This window comes from Salvelinus alpinus, chromosome 23 (assembly GCF_045679555.1).
Source record: "Salvelinus alpinus chromosome 23, SLU_Salpinus.1, whole genome shotgun sequence".
NCBI lineage: Eukaryota > Metazoa > Chordata > Actinopteri > Salmoniformes > Salmonidae > Salvelinus > Salvelinus alpinus.
In genome coordinates, this window is record NC_092108.1 from 47029800 (window position 1) to 47053077 (window position 23278).

At 41.4% G+C, this 23278-nt stretch overlaps 1 protein-coding gene across 5 annotated transcripts in view; it reads right to left on the reverse strand.

Annotated features, from left to right (window-relative positions):
- efr3a (EFR3 homolog A (S. cerevisiae)) overlaps window positions 1-23278 on the reverse strand; it is a 222075-nt gene that overhangs the window by 89114 nt on the left and 109683 nt on the right. For all 5 annotated transcript variants that reach the window (XM_071362586.1, XM_071362584.1, XM_071362585.1 and 2 more), the window contains one exon: window positions 11025-11165. In XM_071362586.1, coding sequence (XP_071218687.1) covers window positions 11025-11165 — 141 coding nt within the window. The remainder of the gene's footprint in view (window positions 1-11024; window positions 11166-23278) is intronic.

The following is a 23278-nucleotide window of genomic DNA, read 5'->3' on the forward strand; positions in this document are numbered from 1 at the left end:
CAGTTGTGCCAAGTTGGCTGGATGTCATTTGCGTGGTGGACCATTCTTGACACACACCCATCATCGCTTTCACCTGGTCAGTCTATGTTTAGTACACAGTGTACATACTGAACTTGACCCATTTAACTATGTGGTTGGGACATTGCATTGCAAGCGCAATTTAAACCGTATAGCCTTTATTTTTCCAGACAGTTTTGTCTCATCCACTAGTCCAATCCAAAACAAATAGCAATAAGTGTTTTTTCACTGATTCAGAAGTGTTAACTGCGTTAGAGCCGACGCCCCGCAAGCTGTTTCTCTCACAGACACGGGCAATGGATATTGCAGCTAAATCATACCTGTCCTCACATCTCAATAGCTACAGATGCCAAGATAATCAAAAAATGTAAATCTGTTTGCTTTGCTTCCATGTGTTATTGACTAGGTCTTTAGCAGGTATTTTATTGGTTAAAACCTACTGTTTTTTTTACCCCCTACCCAGCCAAGTGTTTCGACAATTAATAGACACTGCAGCAAATAAAACCATGTTAGTCTTGTCCAGGACCGGAGTCTACACAGACCAGTGCGCTATAGCAGATCAGAGCTACAGTAGGCCTATATGCAAATAAGCCATTTACCACACAGGTCTGCCATCTTTGAACTGAATGTGTGTTTATAGGCAGTAGCAACAGCGCGACTTTAGAACATTAGAAAGCATTCACCAAAAGCCACAAAATACTGTACATCGGAATGTATTTCCGCAAATATGTAAATATCACAGGAGTCCTTACATTTGGGAACTTTACAGTCAGATGTATCAAACAACCATGAACAAGTAGGCTATCTCTCCTCCCTGAGATGAACAACTAATGTTAACCTGTCTAGGACTGGGGTTCCGCTAGCGGAGCCAACAGCCAATGAAATTGCAGGGCGCCAAATTCAATCAACAGAAATCTCATAATTCAAATTTCTCAAACATACAAGTATTAGACACCATTTTAAAAGATACAATTCTCGTTAATCCAACCACAGTGTCCGATTTCAAAAAAGCTTTTCGGTGAAAGCAGAACATATCATTATGTTAGGTCAGCAACTAGTCACAGAAAGCATACAGCGATTTTCCAACCAAAGAGAGGAGTCATAAAAAGCTGAAATATTGATAAAATTAATCACTAACCTTTGATATTCTTCATCAGATGACACTCCTGGGACAACATGTTACACAATACATGTATGTTTTGTTCGATCAAGTTCATATTTATATCCAAAAACCTCAGTTCACATTTGGCTTTGCCTCCAAAACATCCCGTGAATTTGCACAGAGCCACATCAATTTACAGAAATACTCATAATAAACATTGATAAAAGATACAAGTGTTATTCACAGATTTAAAGATATACTTCTCCTTAATGCAACCGCTGTGTCAGATTTTTTAAAAACTTTACGGAAAAAGCAAACAATGCAATAATCTGAGTACGGCGCTGAGACCAACAAAACCCAAGAAGATATCCACCATGTTGGAGTCAACATAAGTCAGAAATAGCATTATAAATATTCACTTACCTTTGATGATCTTCATCAGAATGCACTCCCAGGAATCCCAGTTCCACAGTGAATACACAATCTAAACTCACGACGCGCGGGCAGGTCCAGGCAAAAGTTCAGAAGAAAAGTCATATTACAGTTCGTTGAAACATGTCAAACGATGTATAGAATCAATCTTTAGGATGTTTTTAACACAAATCTTCAATAATGTTCCAACCGGAGAATTCCTTTGTCTGTAGAAAAGCAATGGAACAGAGCTCGCTCTCAAGTGAACGAGCGTCACGAGCTCAATGCATTCTGGCAGACCTCTGACTCATTCCCCTCTCATTCGGCCCCACTTCACAGTAGAAGCATCAAACAAGGTTCTAAAGACTGTTGACATCTAGTGGAAGCCTAAGGAAGTGCAACATGACCCCATAGACACTGTGTATTCGATAGGCCAAGAGTTAAACTACTAACCTCAGATTTCCCACTTCCTGGTTGGATTTTTCTCAGGTTTTCGCCTGCCATATGAGTTCTGTTATACTCACAAACATCATTCAAACAGTTTTAGAAACTTCAGAGTGTTTTCTATCCAAATCTACTAATAATATGCATATCCTAGGATCTGGGCCTGAGTAGCAGGCAGTGAAAATCCAAACGTGAAAATGCTAATCCTATCCATAACAAGTTAACCAGAGTTTTGTGAAATAAAATAAAACACTGTCCATTAAAATAACATAAAATTTATCCGAAATACAGTGTAGACATTGTTAATGTTGTAAATGACTATTGTAGATGGAAACGGCAGATTTTTTATGGAATATCTACATAGGCGTACAGAGGTCCATTATCAGCAACCATCACTCCTGTGTTCCAATGGCACATTGTGTCAGCTAATCCAAGTTTAGCATTTTAAAAAGGCCAATTGATCATTAGAAAACCCATTTGCAATGATGTTAGCACAGCTGAAAACTTGTGTGGGTTGGACTGAAAACCCACAGGACGGTAGATCTCCAGGAAGAGGGATGCCCTGGAGGCTCAAAATGGCCAGAAACAAATAACTTTCTTCTGAAACTCGTCAGTCTATTCTTGTTCTGAGAAATGAAGGCTATTCCATGTGAGAAATAGCCAAGAAACTGAAGATCTCGTACAACGCTGTGTACTACTCCCTTCACAGAACAGCGCAACCTGGCTCTAACCAGAATAGAAAGAGGAGTGGAAGGCCCCGGTGCACAACTGAGCAAGAGGACAAGTACATTAGAGTGTCTAGTTTGAGAAACAGACGCCTTACAAGTCCTCAACTGGCAGCTTCATTAAATATAACCAACAAAACACCAGTCTCAACGTCAACAGTGAAGAGGCGACACCGGGATGCTTGCCTTCTAGGAAGAGTTGCAAAGAAAAAGCCATCTCAGACTGGCCAATAAAAATAAAAGATTAAGATGGGAAAAAGATCACAGACACTAGACAGAGGAACTTATTTCTCTCAGATTTTGCGCCCAAATTAGTTTACATCCCTGTTAATAAGCATTTCTCCTTTCCTAAGATAATCCATCCACCTGGCATATTAAGAAGCTGATTAAACAGTTTTATCAATACACAGGTTTACCTTGTGCTGGGGACAAAAGGCCATTAAAATGTGCAGTTTTGTCACACAACGCCAACAGATGTCTCAAGTTGAGGGATTTGAATTGCCAGAGATTTGAATGTGAATTTCTCTACCATAAGCCGCCTTCAACATTGTTTTAGAACATTTGGCAGTACATCCACCTGGCCTCACAACCGCAGACCATGTGTATGGCGTCGTGTGGGCAGGTGGTTTGCTGATATCAATGTCGTGAACTATGTTCCCCATGGTGGGGGTGGGGTTATGTATGGGCAGGCATAAGCTACGGACACAATTGAATTTTATCAATAGCAAATTTACCGTGACGAGCTCCTGAGGCCCATTGTCGTGCCATTTATCCGCCGCCATCACCTCATGTTTCAGCATGATAATGCATGACTCAAGGACCTGTACACAATTCTGCGAAGATGAAATTGTCCCAGTTCTTCCATGGCCTGCATACTTACCAGTCACTCTGAGCATAGTTGGGATGTTCCGGATCGTTGTGTACGACAGCGTGTTCCAGTTCCCGCCAATATCCATCAACTTCACACAGCCTCTGATGAGGAGTAGGACAACATTCCACAGGCCACAATCAACAGCCTGATCTATTCAAATGACATGTGTGGCGCTGCATGAGGCAAATGGTGGTCACACCAGATACTGACTGGTTTTCTGATCCACGCCCCTACCTTTTGGTATATGTGACCAGCAGATGCACATTTTTATTATACTTTTTATTTTACCTTTAATTATCAAGGCAAGTCAGTTAAGAACAAATTCTTATTTTACAATGACGGCCTACCCCGGCCAAACTCTACCCTAACGATGCTGGGCCAATTGTGCGCCGCCCTAAAATCTTTGAAATTGATGCATGTTGCGTTTATATTTTTGTTCAGTCTGTAAATCATAAATTAAAATCATAACAAAATTGAAATCATAATTTAGCCTAGAAGAACAGGTTGCCTACACAGTAAAGGGTGGCAGGGGATGTTTGAGGGTGGATGCAGAAGGAGAAGGAAGTGTGTGACATTAAAAAGGGCACTTGTAACAACGAAAGTAATGTACAGTAATATCAGGCATGGGACCTATTCAGATTTTGTGTAATTATACAACATGAAAGTAAAATCTGACGTTGATTTGACAAAAGCTGGATCTCTTCTAGTCATGACCAGCCAGCCTTGGTGTTCGTAGACAGCCATGTTTTGTTATTTATTAGGCCTAATTAAAATGTTCATGCCTAGGCTATATTAAATGAGATTCCTAGATTGTATTTGAAAACAGCTTTGTTTTGTTATTTATTAATAACCATTTTCATACAGGTTGTTCGCAAATTATATTGTACAAATATTATATTTAGAAGTTATGTTTTATTACTGTTCCCCATCTACTGTATCCATGTGGAAGAGTTAGGTTACTGAATAATTGTCACATTAATATACTAATCAACCCTATATGTTAAAACACAGATATTGAGTGTATATTTCCACTGATGTAATATTACGGTCTTCTACCAGTACATTGTGATATTTATGCATGAAAGTTGGCTAGCCCAGACCCATAGTGATATAAAACCGAACGAGTGTTATTCTTAGCCCTGTCTACTGTATCCATGTGGAAGAGATGAGTTGGTGAATTTATGGATGTTTGTTTCTTTATCAAAATAAAAGATAAACACAAACCCGGATCCTTTGGTCATATGTAAGCTGATCAACACACGACACAGAGGCAATCTACACCAGTCACAGCAGGTTAGGAGAACTTAAGCAGCAGCTGAGGATAAAAAAATAATAATAATACTTTTGACGTTAATTTGACAAAAGATGGATACCTTCCCACCCCACTCCCCATTCAGCAGCACAGCAGCGGAAAGACGACACAAGGCGTCCACAAAATGAAGAAATTATAAAACTGATGTTGGACAATCAAAATCTATATGTAAATAAACAAAATTCGTTAAGGCTGGTTCAGTAAGAGAAAGCTCATTTTACAATGCTTCTGTGAAACGAGTCCCGAGGCATGCATTTATGAAAGCACAGTTCTACTGGATGATGTTAATAAATGTTATGTTTATTGTAATTTCAACTATTGTGGGGTCGTGACTCTTGGCATATGTGATATACGCGGCTTGTTGTTTAAAACTATTTTTTCTACTATAGGCAGTTACCTTCCTAGTGAAATGGTAACTCTCCAATGTGAATAGTTGGCAACGATGTTTCCTTTCCAAGTGCTACAGAAATGCACCAATTGCGCATGATACACATCATTACTCTACTCTAGTCTATCAATCCATTCCAAATCTATATGCAATAAATGATAAACGGGTGGCATATGTTGGTCTTGGTTAGGGCGCAGCAAAACTGCTAGGACTGGGCATGAAGAACAATCATTTACTTGATTTTGCGGTGGACCTTGGCCTGCTCGAATTGAGCTGCTGTTGTTGAGAGATGAAAACTGTCCAACTCCTTGGAACAGCTTGCAATGAGCATCAGCCTTGTTACGTTGTCCTCAAGAAGGCGTGACCTTGAGGCCGTCTTTGAAAGAATTCCCTCTCGGCGGGCACACTGGAAACAGGGATAATCAACACAATCTTCGCAAATGTTGTTCAGTCGGTGTACACTTAGCTGAAGTCCCTTATGAAGACCTTGCGTCTTTTGTGTGGGTAAAATTAGAAACACACACCGACACTAATTTCCAAGCAGCTTGAGGATTTACTAGATTATTAAGTATATTTTCCATTGAACTTGGAGCACGTCGACCTGTATTTCTCCCGGACAATTTGGCCAGCAACAATTGTGTTTATCTGCAAAAAATAAATAAATCTGGGCCAAAAGCCGCGATTTACCGGCAAAAGGAAACCCTTGTGTTTGTGTGTGGTGACGACATCGCTCCAGTTGACCCTTGTTGGCCCACGGCCCATGGTAAGCGTTTGACCTGGAATCACGTCCGACACCACGGGAGCCAACGTAGAAACGATTTGAGTAGAGCAGCCGAAAGACCCTGGGGATGGATAGTCAAAGGCCCTTATCATGTCCAGAAATAAACCCAGAACCTTTAGCCCTGTGCTTCAAGTGTAAAAAAAAAAGGTCATGAATTCCAAACGGACTCCTATAGTCACTGTAGCTGAATGTACCAACTCAAACTCCCCGGTCTGATATACAGATCCCCACATAAAAAGCATCCAACAAGCCAATTACTTTGACAGGCGATTCATTAAAATATCACACAAATGTGTGTGCATGTCTCTCCTCTTCATAAAAGTGGAGGCGGGGAAGAAGAGCAGCTGAATCTTGACTTGTGATGAGGGAATGGAGGTGGTGTGAACTTTTTCTAAAACTAGATATATCTATATATAGTACCAGTCAAAAGTTTGGACACACTTACTCATTCAAGGGTTTTTCGTTACGCTTTACTATTTTCTACATTGTATAATAATAGTGAAGACATCCAAACTATGAAACAACACATATGGAATCATGTAGAAACCAAAAAAAGTGTTAAACAATTCAAAATATATTTGAGATTTGAGATTCTTCAAAGTAGCCACTCTTGATGACAGCTTTGCACACTCTTGGGCATTCTCTCAACCAGCTTCATGAGGAATGCTTTTCCAACAGTCTCACATTTGCTGAAAACTTGTTGGCTGCTTTCCTTCACTCTGCGGTCCATCTCATCCCAAACCATCTCAATTGGGTTGAGGTTGGGTGATTGTGGAGCCCAGGTCATCTGATGCAGCAAACCATCACTCTCCTTCTTGGTTAAATAGCCCTTACATAGCCTGGAGGTGTGTTGGGTCATTGTCCTGTTTAAAAACAAATGACAGTCCCACTATGCGCAGACTAGATGGGATGGTGTATCACTGCAGAATGCTGTGGTAGCCATGCTGGTTAAGTGTGCCTTGAATTCTAAATAAAGCACTGACAATGTCACCAGCAAAGCACCCCCACACCATCACACCTCTTCTTCCTTGCTTCACGGTGGGAACCACACATGCGGGTGATCGTCCGTTCACCTACTCCGCGTCTCACAAAGACACGGCGGTTGGAATCAAAAATCTCAAATTTGGACTCAGACCAAAAGGACAGATTTCCACCGGTCTAGAGTCCATTGCTTGTGTTTCTTGGCCCAGGCAAATATCTTCTTCTTATTGTTGTCCTTTAGTAGTGGTTTCTTAGCAGCAATTCGAACATGAAGGCCTGATTCACACAGTCTCTTCTGAACAGTTGATGTTGAGATGTGTCTGTTACTTGAACTCTATGAAGGATTTATTTGGGCTGCAATCTGAGGTGCAGTTAACTCTAATGAACTTATCCTATGTAGCAGAGGTAACTCTGGGTCTTCCTTTCATGTGGCGGTCCTCATGAGAGCTAGTTTCATCATAGCGCTTGATGGATTTTGCGACTGCACTTGAAGAAACTTTAACGTTTCTTGAAATTTTCTGGATTAACTGACCTGTCTTAAAGTAATGATGGACTGTAATTTCTCTTCGGTTATTTGAGCTTATCTTGTCATAATATGGACTTGGTCTTTTACCAAATATGGCTCTCTTTTGTATGCCCCCTTACTTAGTCGGAACACATCTGATTGGCTTTAACACATTAAGAAGGAAAAAACTCCACAAATTAACTTTTAACAAGGGACACATGTTAATTGAAATGCATTCCAGGTGACTACCTCATGAAGCTGGTTGAGAGAATGCCAATAGTTTGCAAAGCTGTCATCAAGGCAAAGAGTGGCTACTTTAAAGAATGTCATTTGTTAAATATATTTCTATTTGTTTCACACTTTTTTGGTTACTACATGATTCCATACGTGTTATTTCATAGTTTTGATGTCTTTACCATTATTCTACAATTCAGAAAATAGTAAAAAATAAAGAAAAACCCTGGAATGAGCAGGTGTGTGCAAACTTGACTGATACTGTATATATAAACATCAATGTAAACAGGATACACCTGAGCTCAATTTCGAGTCTCATAGCAAAGTGTCTGAATACTTATGTAAATATGCTATTTCTGTTTTTTCTAAAAAAGGTTTTCGCTTTGCCATTATGGAGTTTAGTGTGTAGATTGATGAGGAAAAAATATAATTGTATACATTTTTCAAATAAGACTAACATAACAAAATGTGGAAAAAAGGAAGGGGTCTGAATACTTTCCGAATGCACTGTATGTTCATAGCTAGCTAGCAGCACAAGCAAACGCTGTGCAAATATCTCTTTACCCACCAACAATCTCTGCACAGCACAACAAGGTGAGTCCAAAAAAGTATTGTATGCTGCTGCATAAATTATGTAATATGCCAGGGGGATATGTATACTGTAACTAAGAAAGTAATACTAAGGGTGTGTTGTGTAGTAAGCTGTTACTAGCCCATGTGCCTCACCCTAATAATTTGCTCCCTTTTCCCCCCATAACTTAGCCTACTGTTCTGACTTGGTGGTACACATGTAACCTATAGCTTGTTTCAGAGAACTGTCAACATCGAATATTGTAAGAGCTTTCATTGGCTGCTTATATGCCCCCTTTATTTATCCTACAGTTCTGACATGGTGTATAGGGAGAATACTGTAAGAACGGCCCATGTTCTGAATTCTGTCGCTGTTCATTTCAAAAGTGCTGAACAAACAGTTATATTGGCTACGTCCATCCTAGCTCGCTCATTAATGTCTTTGGCTCCTGAGTGGCGCAGCAGTCTAAGGCAGTGCATCTCAGTGCAAGAGGCGTTACTACAGTCCCTGGTTCAAATCCAGGCTGTATCACATCCGGCCGGGTTTGGCCGGGGTAGGCCGTCATTGTAAATAAGAATTTGTTCTTAACTGACTTGCCTAATTAAATAAAGGTTAAATAAAATAAAACATTTATTAAATTAACCCGCTCGACGTCCCCTTATGCCATAGTTTGTACATCTCAATTGTCAGTAGAAACCACATTTGTTTATGCAAGTCAGCCATATCAGCTATGTTTTTTCAAAGGCAGTAAATTAGGCTGAATGAACTGTTTTGCTGGCAGACAAGGCGCCGCTGATAGCCATGTGTAGCAGTGGTAAGGTGTTGGGACTGCTGTTGGGACTAACAGTTTGTCGGCACTGTTTGGCACTGTCATAGTGCCATTAATGTATTGTTTAGTGTTGTGTAATGGCTTTGCTGGCATGCATCTAAAATATCATTTTTTGCCCCACCAAGATTTACATGATATAAAACGCCACTGTTCCTACATATATTTTTTGGTTGTGCTTGCCTGGAACTAATGACAGGCGGAACTATGCTTCATGAACGGAATATTTTCAAGGAGACGTCTGCTCCTCACCTGATTGGTTATCGGAAGCGTAAAGTAAAAAAGATGATCTACTGTAGAGAAGCAATTATCTGCAGCAAAACCGTCAGGACACCTAAGTAATACCCTGGGTAATCTTGAACTTGAATGTAACAGAGGGGTTTTCGAACACTTGAGGATTAGGGAGAGTGTACATCAAATCAAATTGTATTTGCCACATGCGTGAAATGCTTACAAGCCCTTAACCAACAATTCAGTTCAAGAAATAGTTACGAAAATACAAACAAAATGCAACAATGTTATTCTATCTTTCCTCAATTGTATGCCATCTATAGCACTGGGTCATGTTCATTACGGCAATGCTTTGAAACTAAAACAAATGAACATGATCCTGTGTTCGAGTGGTACAAACTATCTCCTCGACCTAGACGCTCCTCCTGCACTGACGATGTTCCAAAAGCCAACAATAACTGTCGATGAACTGAATCTGAATGGGTGGAAACCAAAACACTAGGTCAAACAGGCCATCCCCAGGGCTGTATTCAATAATGCACACTGTACTAAAACAATTTACATGGAAAAAATGTAAGCAAGTGTTTCTCATTGGACAAATTCGGGTATGTTCCTCGGTTTGGCCTGTTTGCTTCTGTTTGGTTCTTTGTGAATTACATACCAGTTTTCGACAGGACCAACGACACCATAATGGCACTGCTTCTTCAACTAGACTGCAATAATAACAGCACCTTGATGATGATAAATAATAATAACAATGAGTGTAATGAAGCAACACTTGGCGACACTCTTTTCAATCTGCCACCACCTCCTGCAAAACCAACTGGATTTGAATAAGCAAAACACAGGCGGGTAAAAACAACATCCCGAGCCCAGCAGAAAGCTCTGCACACTCCACTGCACGGTGTGGGTGAGTGATTTAACAGAAAGCGAGAGAGAGAAAGAGCGATAGGGAGAGAGGAGAGAGAGAAGTGTGCATGTGCGTGTGTTACAGAGAGAAGAAATATCACTCCAGCTCCCCCAGACAGGACCCTGTGAGGCTGTGGATTTGAGACTGATAACGACTCCTCGGCTAAAACGACCGCCATCTCGTTTCCCCCACGCCGCTCAGACAGTAACTGGGTAATGTTTGAGCTTCTGCTCGGTGGAGGGAACCGCGGCCAATGAGAAAGTGTGAATTAGATTCAGTCGCAGAGGTCTGTGAGAGTGGGTGACCGTGTTACTTGGATGCGGTCAGACTATTAAGTCTTGGTTGGAAGAACTTCACCTCAGTAGGTATTGGATCAATAGATAATATCAATTAGATTGATTGATGCCTAAAGATATATTTTTTCAAGAGAGACCAGCTACGGTTCCTGTTTTCAACCCAATAGTGAAAAAGGAGATGCGGTTGCTATTTGGAATGCACCTTGCATGTTGTTTGCCATATTCTACATCAATCTTAAAATGACCTTGTCCTCCTACACTACGTGACTAGACATAATGAGACCACCGCAGTCAGAGTCAATGTGTGTCTGTGCGTGTGTGGCAGTGATCGCTGGTGGGCGAGACCATCCTCCTATATAGCCACCCACCAGCCTCCTCTGATGTGAAGTCTGTACATCCTGGTGCTACTAGTACTTACACTAGTACAGGGCGGACGGCGTTGTTCATGTTGCCGTAGGCGGCTCTTCCCAGCAGCTCTCTGAAGCAGCTCTCGGCCAGGGACGCTGGGTTTTCCTCACCATCCTGCCCTGTCTCTGAAGGCGTGCTGGGTGGGCCCACCCTGAGAGAAGGAGAGAGAGAGAGAGAGAATGAATCAAAATCGCTGTTTCCTTACCACAGATAAGCACAATGCAAGGCGGTGCACTCATACAGAATATATGTATTGCCTTGAAATAAAAATGCATAAGTACCAGTAACATTAATACCAGTATCTCAAAAGATATTGAATAAGAAAATGTAAACTTCTCAGCAGTTTTGGTCCGGCAGTTATGACGTTGCAGCGAGCTAGAGAGAGCGAGAGGGGGGGGGGTGACTGGAGACAAATCAACAAGAGCGAGAGAGTGCAGGTCTAGAGTAAGGCTCATCAGCAATAAATCTGTAAATAATCCATCTATGAGAGAAAAGGTGTTCGTGTGTGTGTCTGATGTGAAATGGCTAGCTAGTTAGCGGTGCGAGCTAATAGCGTTCAATCAACTTATGAGTGTGTGTGAGAGAACGTGTGTGTGCACGCACGAGCGAGAGAGAGAGACAGACAAATGAATCCGCGTCTTCATGACGATTTACACGACTACACTATATAAACAAAAGTATGTGGACACCCCTTCAAATTTGTGGATTCGGCTGTTTCAGCCACACCCGTTGCCGACAGGTGTATAAAACCGAGCACACAGCCATGCAATCTCCATAGACAAACATTGGCAGTAGAATGGACTTACTGAAGAGCTCAGTGACTTTCAATATGGCACCGTCATATGATGCCACCTATCCAACAAGTCAGTTCGTCAAATGTCTGCCCTGCTAAAGCTGCCCCGGTCAACTGTAATTGCTGTTAATGTGAAGTGGAAACATCTAGGAGCAACAACGGCTCAGCCGCAAAGTGGTAGGCCACACACGCTCACAGAACAGGACCGCCGAGTGCTCAACACTCCCTACCGAATTCCAAACTGCTTCTGGAAGCAACCTCGGCACAAGAACTGTTCATCGGGAGCTTCATGAAATGGATTTCCATGGCCGAACAAGCGCAAAGCTAAGACCACACAAAGCTAAGACCACCATGCGCAATGCCAAGCGTCGGCTAGAGTGGTGTAAAACTCACTGCTATTGGACTCTGGAGCAGCAAAAACGTGTTCTCTGGAGTGATGAATCACGCTTCACCATCTGGAAGTCAAACGGACAATCTGGGTTTGGCGGATGCCAGGAGAACGCTACCTGTCCTAATGCATAGTGCCAACCGTAAAGTTTGATGGAGGAGGAATAATGGTCTGGGGCTGTTTTTCATGGTTCAGGCTAGGCCCCTTAGCTCCAGTGAAGGGAAATCTTAACGCTACAGCATACAATGATATTGTAGACAATTCTGTGCTTCCAACTTTGTGGCAACAATTTGGGGAAGGCCCTTTCCTGTTTCAGCACAACATTGCCCCCGTGCACAAAGTGAGGTCCATACAGAAATGGTTTGTTAAGATCGGTGTGGAAGAACTTGACTGGCCTGCACAGAGTCCTGACCTAAACTCCATCAGACACCTTTGGGATGAATTAGAATGCAGACTGTGAGCCAGGCCTAATCGCCCAACATCAGTGCCTGACCTCACTAATGCTCTTGTGGCTGAATGGATGTAGGTCCCCGTAGCAATTTTCCAACATCTAGTGGAACGCCTTCCCAGAATAGTGGAGGTTGTTATAGCAGCAAAGGGGGGACCAACTCCATATTAATGCCCATCATTTTGGAATGAGATGTTTAATGAGCCGGTGTCCACATACTTTTGGTCATGTAGTGTATGACTGTGTCCAAAATGGCACCTTATTCCCTATATAATGTACTACTTTTGATCAGAGCCATATGGGTGCACTATATAAGAAATAGGCTGCAATTTGGGACTGTGGGATAATCTCAATTGCATTCTCCTCGCCTCCTTCTCAAAACCCATTGGATGAGAAAGCCAACCTTCTCCTCCAATGGGGTTTGAGAAAGAAGTGAGGAGAGATGACGCGAGGAGTATGCAATTGAGATTCTCCCTATAGTGGGGAGTTGGAAGTGGAAAAAAATTGTCATATTTCTACGTGAAGCCTAATGAGTTTGTCTGTACTGAATAAACAGTGTGTCTGTTATGTGTGATATTGGCAAATTAATGAAATGCTAAATCATTTCCCCGCAATAATCCCGGCCACAGATGGGCTGTGGGCATCTGTTTCTCGGGAGAGGAAAACAATTATTTGCAGCCCACACGCAGTTCATGGAAAATGTTACGCTTCTTGATTGTTTTCCAACCAAGCAGAAAGAGAGAGACAAAGGGAGGGGGGATAGGGGCAGAAAGAGCGAGACAAAGGGAGGGGGGCAGAAAGAGACAAAGGGGGGGATAGGGGCAGAAAGAGAGACAAGGGGGGGGGGGGGCAGAAAGAGAGAGACAAAGGGAGGGGGGATAGGGGCAGAAAGAGAGAGACAAAGGGAGGGGGGATAGAGGCAGAAAGAGAGAGACAAAGGGAGGGGGGGATAGGGGCAGAAAGAGAGAGACAAAGGGAGGGGGGGATAGGGGCAGAAAGAGAGAGACAAAGGAAGGGGGGGATAGGGGCAAAAAGAGAGAGACAAAGGGAGGGGGGGATAGGGGCAGAAAGAGAGTGACAAAGGGAGGGGGGGATAGGGGCAGAAAGAGAGAGACAAAGGGAGGGGGGTAGGGGCAGAAAGAGAGAGAGAGAGATAATGCAGTTTGAACCACTGAGAAAATAATATCTGTCTAGCAGCCATGCGGCAGTCAAGGTGGTCCACAAGGTCGCTTACTTGATCCGTGGTGCGACACCATTTACAAAAAGAAAGCGACCGGCGCAACAGCAGGAATAATTTGAGACAAAGAGCCATTCCCTCGCAGCCGACCATTAAACAGTAATCTGCAGTTCGAACAACAACGAAGCAGCTACTGTTCTGTTAAACAGCTGTGGGATGGGGCTGGAGAAATCCAATTCATAGACTGAGCTATAGACACAAAGACATCAAAGACAAACAATGGAGTAAAACAAGCTTATATTTTGGGTTCGTATGGGGTATGACAGTTGAACTAAGCTCATGAGAAATGTATAAATTACTGTTATATTTTTCAAGATTCAATGGGTATATATAATTCATTTAAAAGCAAAAAAATGGATTGGGGAGGTACTAAGCTAACATATAGAATTTTTTTAAGATGGGCCTTCCATTTGTATTTATTATGGATCCCCATTAGCTGCTGCCAAGTCAGTAGCTGCTCTTTCTGGGGTCCAGCAAAATTAAGGCAGTTATGCAATTTTAAAAACATTACAATACATTCTCAGATTTCACAACACATTAAGGTTGTGCCTGCAGGCCCCTACTCCACTATCACATACAGTTGAAGTCGGAAGTTTACATAACCCTTAGCCAAATACATTTAAACTCAGTTTTTTCACAATTCCTGACATTTAATCCAAAACTACCTGCCACCCCAAGTGGTCATTGTCATGTATTCATTATCTTAAAAAAAAAATTGTAGTTTGCATGTTTCAGTAATGATTAACATGTTTAAACAGTCGTAGATCTCTGCTTGATTTAGCTTTTGATATATTTGGCATTTTTACACCTACAGTACATTCTGAAAGTATTCAGTCCCCTGAACTTTTCCACATTTTGTTACGTTACAGCCTTATTCTAAAATGTATTTCTTTTTTTCTTTTTTTTACTCAATCTACACACAACACCCTATTATGATAAAGAGAACTGGTTTTAAAAAATGTTTGCAAATGTATTGAAAAACAAACAAACCCATATCTTATGTACATAAGTACAGATGAAGTCAGAAGTTTACATACACCTTAGCCAAATACATTTAAACTCAGTTTTTCACAATTCCTGACGTTTAATTGTCGTAAAAATTCCCTGTCTTAGGTCAGTTAGTATCACCGCTTTATTTTAAGAATGTGAAATGTCAGAATAATAGCAAAGAAAATGATTTATTTCAGCTTTTATTTCTTTCATCACATTCCCAGTGGGTCAGAAGTTTACATACACTCAAATAGTATTTGGTAGCATTACCTTTAAATTATTTAACTTGGGTCAAACGTTTTGGGTAGCCTTCCACAAGCTTCCCACAATAAGTTGGGTGAATTTTGGCCCATTCCTCCTGACAGAGCTGGTGTAACTGAGTCAGGTTTGTAGGCCTCCTTGCTCGCACACGCTTTTTCAGTTCTGCCCACACATTTTCTATAGGATTGAGGTCAGGGATTTGTGATGGCCACTCCAATACCTTGACTTTGTTGTCCGTAAGCCATTTGCCACAACTTTGGAGTCATTGTCCATTTGTAAGATCCATTTGTGACCAAGCTTTAACTTCCTGACTGATGTCTTGAGATGTTGCTTCAATATATCCACATAATTTTCCTCCCTCATGATGCCATCTATTTTGTGAAGTGCACCAGGCCCTCCTGCAGCAAAGCACCCCCACAACATGATGCTGCCACCCCGTGGTTCACGGTTGGGATGGTGTTCTTCGGCTTGCAAGCGTTCCCATTTTTCCTCCAAACATAAGGATGGTCATTATGGCCAAACAGTTCTATTTTTGTTTCATCAGACCAGAAGACATTTCTCCAAAAAGTATGATCTTTGTCCCCATGTGCAGTTGTAAACCGTAGTCTGGCTTTTTTTTATGGTGTATTTGGAGCAGTGGCTTCTTCCTTGCTGAGCAGCCTTTCAGGTTATGTCGATATCGCACTCGTTTTACTGTGGATATAGATACTTTTGTACCCGTTTCCTCCAGCATCTTCACATGGTCCTTTGCTGTCATTCTGGGATTGATTTGCACTTTTCGCACCAAAGTACATTTATCTCTAGGAGACAGAACGCATATCCTTCCTGAGCGGTCGGCGGCTGCGTGGTCCCATGGTGTTTACTTGCGTACTATTGTTTGTACAGATGAATGTGGTACCTTCACGTATTTGGAAATTGCTCCCAATAATGAAACAGACTTGTGGTCTACAATTTGTTTTCTGAGGTCTTGGCTGATTTATTTGGATTTTCCCATGATGTCAAGCAAAGAGGCACTGAGTTTGAAGGTAGGCCGTGAAATACATCCACAGGTACACCTCCAATTGACGTCAATTAGCCTATCAGAAGCTTCTAAAGCCATGACCTCATTTCTGGAATTTTCCAAGCTGTTTAAAGAGTCAACTTAGTGTATGTAAACTTCTGACCCACTGGAATTGTGATACAGTGAAATATAAGTTAGATAATCTGTCTGTCAACAATTGTTGGAAAAATTACTTGTGTCATGCACAAAGCAGATGTCCTAACTGACTTGCCAAAACTATAGTTTGTTGGCAAGAAATTTGTGAGTGGTTAAAAAACGAGTTTTAATGACTCCGACCTAAGTGTATGTAAACTTCCGATGTCCTAACCGACTTTCCAAAACTAGTTTGTTAACTTCTCTAGGGTAGGGGGCAGCATTCGGAATTTTGGATGAAAAGCATGCCCAAATTCAACTGCCAGCTACTCATCCCCAGAATATAAGATCTGCATATTATTAGTAGATTTGGATAGAAAACACTCGGAAGTTTCTAAAACTGTTTGAATCATGTCTGTGAGTGTAACAGAACTTATTCAGCAGGCGAAACCCCGAGGGAAAACCATTCAGATATTTATTTTTATTTTTGAGGTCACTCTTTTCAATGAGTTTTCATTGGGAAACCAGATTTCTAAGGGACCTGCTTGCAGTTCCTACCGCTTCCACTGGATGTCAACAGTCTTGAGAAATTGGTTGAGGTTATTCCTTTGTGTAATGAAGAAGTACCGCCATCTTGAACGAGAGTCACATGAAGTGTCCTGTTAGATAGAAGCGCGTGAACAGAAAGCTAGCTATAGTTGGTTTTAATCCTGTATTGAACACAGATCATCCCGTCTTCAATTTTATCGATTATTAACGTAAAAAAATACCTAAAGTTGTATTACAAAAGTAGTTTGAAATTTTTTGGCAAAGTTTACAGGTAACCTTTGAGATATTTTGTAGTCACGTTTGAGCAAGTTCGAACCGGTGTTTTTCTGGATCAAACGCGCTAAATAAATGGACATTTTGGATATATATTGACGGAATTAATCGAACAACAAGTACCATTTGTGATGTTTATGGGACATATTGGAGTGCCAACAACAGAAGCTCGTCAAAGGTAAGGCATGAATTATATTTTTATTTCTGCGTTTTGTGTCGCGCCTGCAGGGTTAAAATATGCTTCTCTGTCTTTGTTTACTATTGTGCTATCCTCAGATAATAGCATTGTTTGCTTTCGCCGAAAAGCCTATTTGAATTCTGACATGTTGGCTGGATTCACAACCAGTGTAGCTTTAATTTGGTATCTTTCATGTGTGATTTAATAAAAGTTAGATTTTTATAGTAATTTTCATAGTAATTAATTTGAATTTGGCGCTCTGCATTTTCTCTGGCTTTTTGCCACCTAAACTGAGATTTTTGGATATAAATATGAACTTTACCGAGCAAAACATACATGTATTGTGTAACATGAAGTCCTGAGTGTCATCTGATGAAGATCATCAAAAGTTAGTGATTCATTTTATCTCTATTTCTGCTTTTTGTTACTCCTCTCTTTGGCTGGAAAAATGGCTGTCTTTTTCTGTGACTCTGCTCATACCTAACATAATCGTTTGGTGTGCTTTCGTCGTAAAACCTTTTTGAAAATCGTACACTTGGCTGGATTTACAACAAGTGTATCTTTAAAATGGTGTAAAATACTTGTACGTTTGAGGAATTTAAATGATGGGATTTCTGTTGTTTTGAATTTGGCGCCCTGCAGTTTCACTGGCTGTTGACGAGGTGGGACGCTACCGTCCCACATACCCTAGAGAGGTTTTAACAAGAAATGTGTGGAGTGGTTGAAAAACGAGTTTAATTGACTCCAACCTAAGTGTATGTAAACTTCCGACTTCAACTGTATCTAGAACACAAAACCCATGTGTACGTGTGTGTTTAGTGCATATTTTATCACGTGAGTATGCATGTGCCTGTGCCTATGCTTGTGTTGCTTCACAGTCCCTGCTGTTCCATTAGGTGTATTTTTATCTGTTTTGTAAATCTAATTTTACTGCTTGCATGAGTTACTTGATGTAGAATAGAGAAGTGCTTTATAAATGGACAGACTTCTCCCCATCTAAGATACTGTTGTATCAACATGTTTTGACTATGACAGTTTACAATCCAGGGTTACCTCAAGCAGTTTAGTCACCTCAACAGGCTCAATTTCCATATTATTTATTACTAGATTTAGTTGAGGTTTAGGGTTTAGTGAATGATTTGTACCAAATACAAGGCTTTAAGTTTTAGGAATCAACTTATTCTTTGCCTCTGTCAGGTTCACCTTGGGGTCATGAAAGGGGCTGTACCAAATATTTGATGTATTATAATGATTGATTATGCTTATGTTGTATTAATAGAAGGGGAAGGGATACAATACCCTTCCCTCCTTACATGTATAGGATCCTGGACTACAGATTAGCAATATATATATGCATTATAAAGGTTTAATATTGTTCCACAGTCTTTTCTAATCTCTGCCTCTTATAAAGAAACTGTCTGAAAAATGTGTAACAGACAGAACTCTGCAGGGGAGTGTAAGATATAAGAGACTAGTCAGACATTCCACTAAAAATCAATTTGGGGAGTGGACATTTACTGCTGAGCTTTTAGATAACACTAAAACTCTTGTTTATATAGCTGTGTAGGCATGGATTTGGTCTCATGAGTAGAAGGTAATGACATAGGCAGTGACATCACTAAGATATATGACTGTAGGAATAATAAAACAACTCGGACCCTTTTCTATTTTCCAGAACTTACTCGGAAACATGCGTGCTATGATCCTGTTGGCAACTTCTGTCTGCAATTGCATCAATAAAGGTTTTTGAATGATTTAATTAAAGAGATTGTCTGAATGCTAATGATTGACAAAGAACAAGGAATGAACCCCATCACCACCCATTCTGAAACAAAATGCAGCTCTTTGTTAAGTGTTGCAGTCATTTTAGTCGCTGTAGTAGCTGACGTGTATAGTGGTGAGTCAACCGCATACATAGACACACTGGCTTTACACAAAACAAGTGGCATGTCGTTAGTAAAGATTGAAAAAAGTAGGGGGCCTAGACAGCTGCACTGGGGAATTCTACCTGGATTATATGTTGGAGGGGCTTCCATTAAAGAACACCCTCTGTATTCTGTTAGACAGGTGACTCTTTATCCACAAAATAGCAAGGGGTGTAAAGCAATAACACATACATTTTCAAAATATAATGCTTGTCTTTCATAATTTGGTTAGATATACTTGGATGTGTAGTGTCAGTGTTTGTTGATGGCATATCATGCCTAAATTGCTAATCTTGCCATCGAGAAACTCATTAAAGTAGTTGGCAATATCAGATGATTTTTGTGATGCATGAGCTACCTTATTCAATGAATGTCATTTAAGGTGCTCCAAAGCTTTTTACTTTCACTATTTATGTCATTTATCTTTGTTTCATAGTGTAGTGTCGTCTTCTTTTTATTTCGTTTAGTTACGTGATCTCAATTTGCAGTACGTTTGCCAATTGGTTGTGCAGCCAGACTTATTAGGCAGATGTTATGGACTGAGACGCAGCCCATGCAAAAAAAAACTGATATCTGTAGCCTAAACTGAGATTTGTGTCATGTTACTAAGAGTGATGCTATGGTGCGTCAATAGACTTAGGGATTAAAGCTGAGCTTCTTTCCCCATTCTGGTCAAGTCAAAGTTTCTCCCTGAGTAAAACAATTAATAGAATCAAATGTCCTTGACCAAATGCTTTCTACCAGGTATGTTTAGTTAGATCACAAAAAACAACAAGCAATGCTGTTAAATTAAAAAGGCACAACATGGATTGCATTTCGAGTGTGTGCGTGTGGCCTGTCTCCGTCTGTACAGGCCAGATTTGATCCAACTAGCATTGTTAAAATCAGTCTTTACACAACTACATATATTTCCTGCGTACACATGAGTCACGGGATGTTTTTGTGCCCGCAGAGGGTCAGGGCCCTGGCTGAGCATCCTTTCTAAAGGACGACACCACAATTTGCACCTGGTCAGGCATTAGCATTCATAAAAAGGGGAGTCAGGCTTTTTCTCCAACCCTGCTCTAGCTAGCAATCCTGATTTTACTAATCAGCTGCAAAAGCAGGGCTGGACCAACACCAAATAGCTCTCCAGGAGGATTGGATACCTCTGATTTAGAAGACATAGGAATCATAATTTGTATGCATTCCATCTTAATATTATTCAGTTTCCATTCCCTCGGTGCACATGGCAAAGATTGAGCAACCACACTCTTCTGTGGCCTCTACTCCCCATCATTGTAACGATCCCTAACTATTGACACCCCCATAATCAGAATCCTCATTATCATCACCATCCACATCATCCCATTCCTCAGAGGTCGTTTCAAGCAGCACCTTGGTTCATGTGGCAACGGGACAAAAAGGTTAACCTTGTTGGTGATGTCATTCTGATTGCATTGTCAATATCCTTTTTCAAGAAAAAGGTATCCAAGACACATTGGTGAATGATGATGATGATCTAGTATGAGCTAACCCAACTCAAGCGCACGCAGCCTCGGTCGAATCAATGGCAGTGATAAGTTGACAGCTGGGGCATAGTAGCTCAGCTGAGATCGTATCAATGTCTCCTTGTGGAGCTAATTTCTTCTCAGGCGTCATATCGCACACCGCCGTGGCTCAGAGTCTATATGACACTAGCAACTTTGCATTCAGGTCACACTCTGGCACCACAAAGACCATTAAAAAGGTATCAGATATCCTTCACCCTATGCTGGCAGGTCGAGCCTTCTTTCCCCCAAAAAACAGCTCCATTACTTATCCTTGGACACGAGATGCGTCAAGGAGAAAGAGGTTGACTTTTCATAATCTCTTCCATCTTTAGGAACAAAATAAACCAGAAATAGGGCGAACAAAATGGAGTTTGCCACAGACCGACCGAAAGATAGTCAACCAGACATTGGGCAAGCGGCGGTTTTCGAGAGCATTGCATAAATGTCAGTGGATGTGACATTAAACGCGATGCCAGACCCGGCGTCCAATTTCAGCATACACAATAGCTTTGATGTGCTTCGCCTCTTTCAAATTACACCCCCCCCCCCCCCCCCCCAGACCAACCAACGAGGTGCACACATCTTCTACTGAACCGGGAGTGGGGGGCTACATATTTCTCCCCTGATCTGGAGGACAGTTATCTTCCTAAGCGCAGACTTGACAGTTTAATAGCGCCGCCTTATGAGGGGCCAGGGAGGGAAGAAAGTCACCAGGGAGTATGGGGAATTATTATGGCCCATGGTGGCTTGAGAAATGCATCCTTACATTCCTTTGTTGTTGAATTATTTAAATTATTACACAGTTGCCTAAGCAATGGGTACATTCCCTTTCCTCCTTCCTTCCTTTGTACATATGTTCCTTCCCTCCTTTCTTCTTAAGTACAAACTTACATATATATAGTCCCATCAGAAAGCATCCCTTTACTTTTTCCATATGTTGTGGTGTTACAGCCTGAATTTAAAATGGATTAAATTGAGATGTGTCACTGGCCTACACACAATAGCCCAATGTCAAAGTGGAATCATTTTCCTATCATTTTTTACAAATGTATTAAAAAATTAAAAGCTGAAATGGCTTCAGTCAATAAGTATTCAACCCCTTTGGGTATGCTTGTCATCGTCAAGGACTAGGGAATTCTATAGGAAAACCTGCTTCAGTCTGCATTCCAACCGACACTGGACGAATTCACCTTTCAGCAGGACAATAACCTAAAACACGAGGCCAAATCTACACTGGAGTTGCTTCCCCAGGGTTCTACTAAGCTATGTGGAATTATTTTGGAAAGATCCAACCAAGGATCATTTAGCTATTTGATTTAGAATTGTAATGGTAAAAAAAGATATACTCAAATTATTTGGTAAATTAGCCCAAACAAAAGCATTGAATAACAGATTCACTACATGGAACAACAGATAGTCCCCCAAAACATCTAAAGGGAGTTTGTTCTGACAAGTCAAATACATCGGAGATAAACTACATGACCAAAAGTATGTGGACACCTGCTCGTCAAACATCTCATTCCAAAATCATGGGCATTAATACGGAATTGGTCCCCCCTTTGCTGCTATAACAGTCTCCACTCTTCTGGGAAGGCTTTCCACTAGATGCTGGAACATTGCTGCGGGGACTTGCTTCCATTCAGCCACAAGAGCATTAGTGAGGTTGGGCACTGATGTTGGGTGATTAGGCCTGGCTTGCAGTCAGCGTTCTAATTCATCACAAAGGTGTTCGATGAGGTTGAGGTCAGGGCTCTCTGCAGGCCAGTCAAGTTATTCCACACCAATCTCGACAAACCATTTGTCTCGACATCACTTTGTGCACGATGACATTGTCATGTTGAAACAGGAAAGGACCTTCCTCAAACTGTTGGAAGCACGGAATCGTAAAGAATGTCATTGTATGCTGCAGCGTTAAGATTTCCCTTCACCGGAACAAAGGAGCCTGCCCGAACCATGAATAACAGCTCACCCACCAAACTTTACAGTTGGCAAAATGCATTGGGGCAGGTAGTGTTTTCCTGGCATCCACTAAACCCTGATTCGTTCGTCGAACTTCCAGATGGTGAAGCGTAATTCATCACTCCAGAGTCCAATGGCGGTGCGCTTTACACCACATTGTATTGCGCATGGTGATCTTAGGCTTGTGTGCGGCTGCTCGGCCATGAACAGTTCTTGTGCTGACATTGCATCAAGAGGCAGTTTGGAACTAGGTAGTGAGTGTTGGAACCGAGGACAAGCGCTTCGACCCTCGGCGGTCCCGTACTGTGAAATGATGTGGCCTACCACTTTGTGGCTGAGTTGCTGTTGCTTCTAGATGTTTCCACTTCACAATAACAGCACTTACAGTTGACCAGGGCAGCTCTAGCAGGGCAGACATTTGACGAACTTGTTGGAAAGGTGGCATCCTATGACGGGGCCACGTTGAAAGTCACTGAGCTCTTTAGGAAGGCCATTCTACTGCCAATGGTTGTATATGGAGACTGCATGGTTGTGTGCTTGATTTTATACACCTTTCAGCAACGGGTGTGGCTGAAATAGCCGAATCCACCAACTTGAAC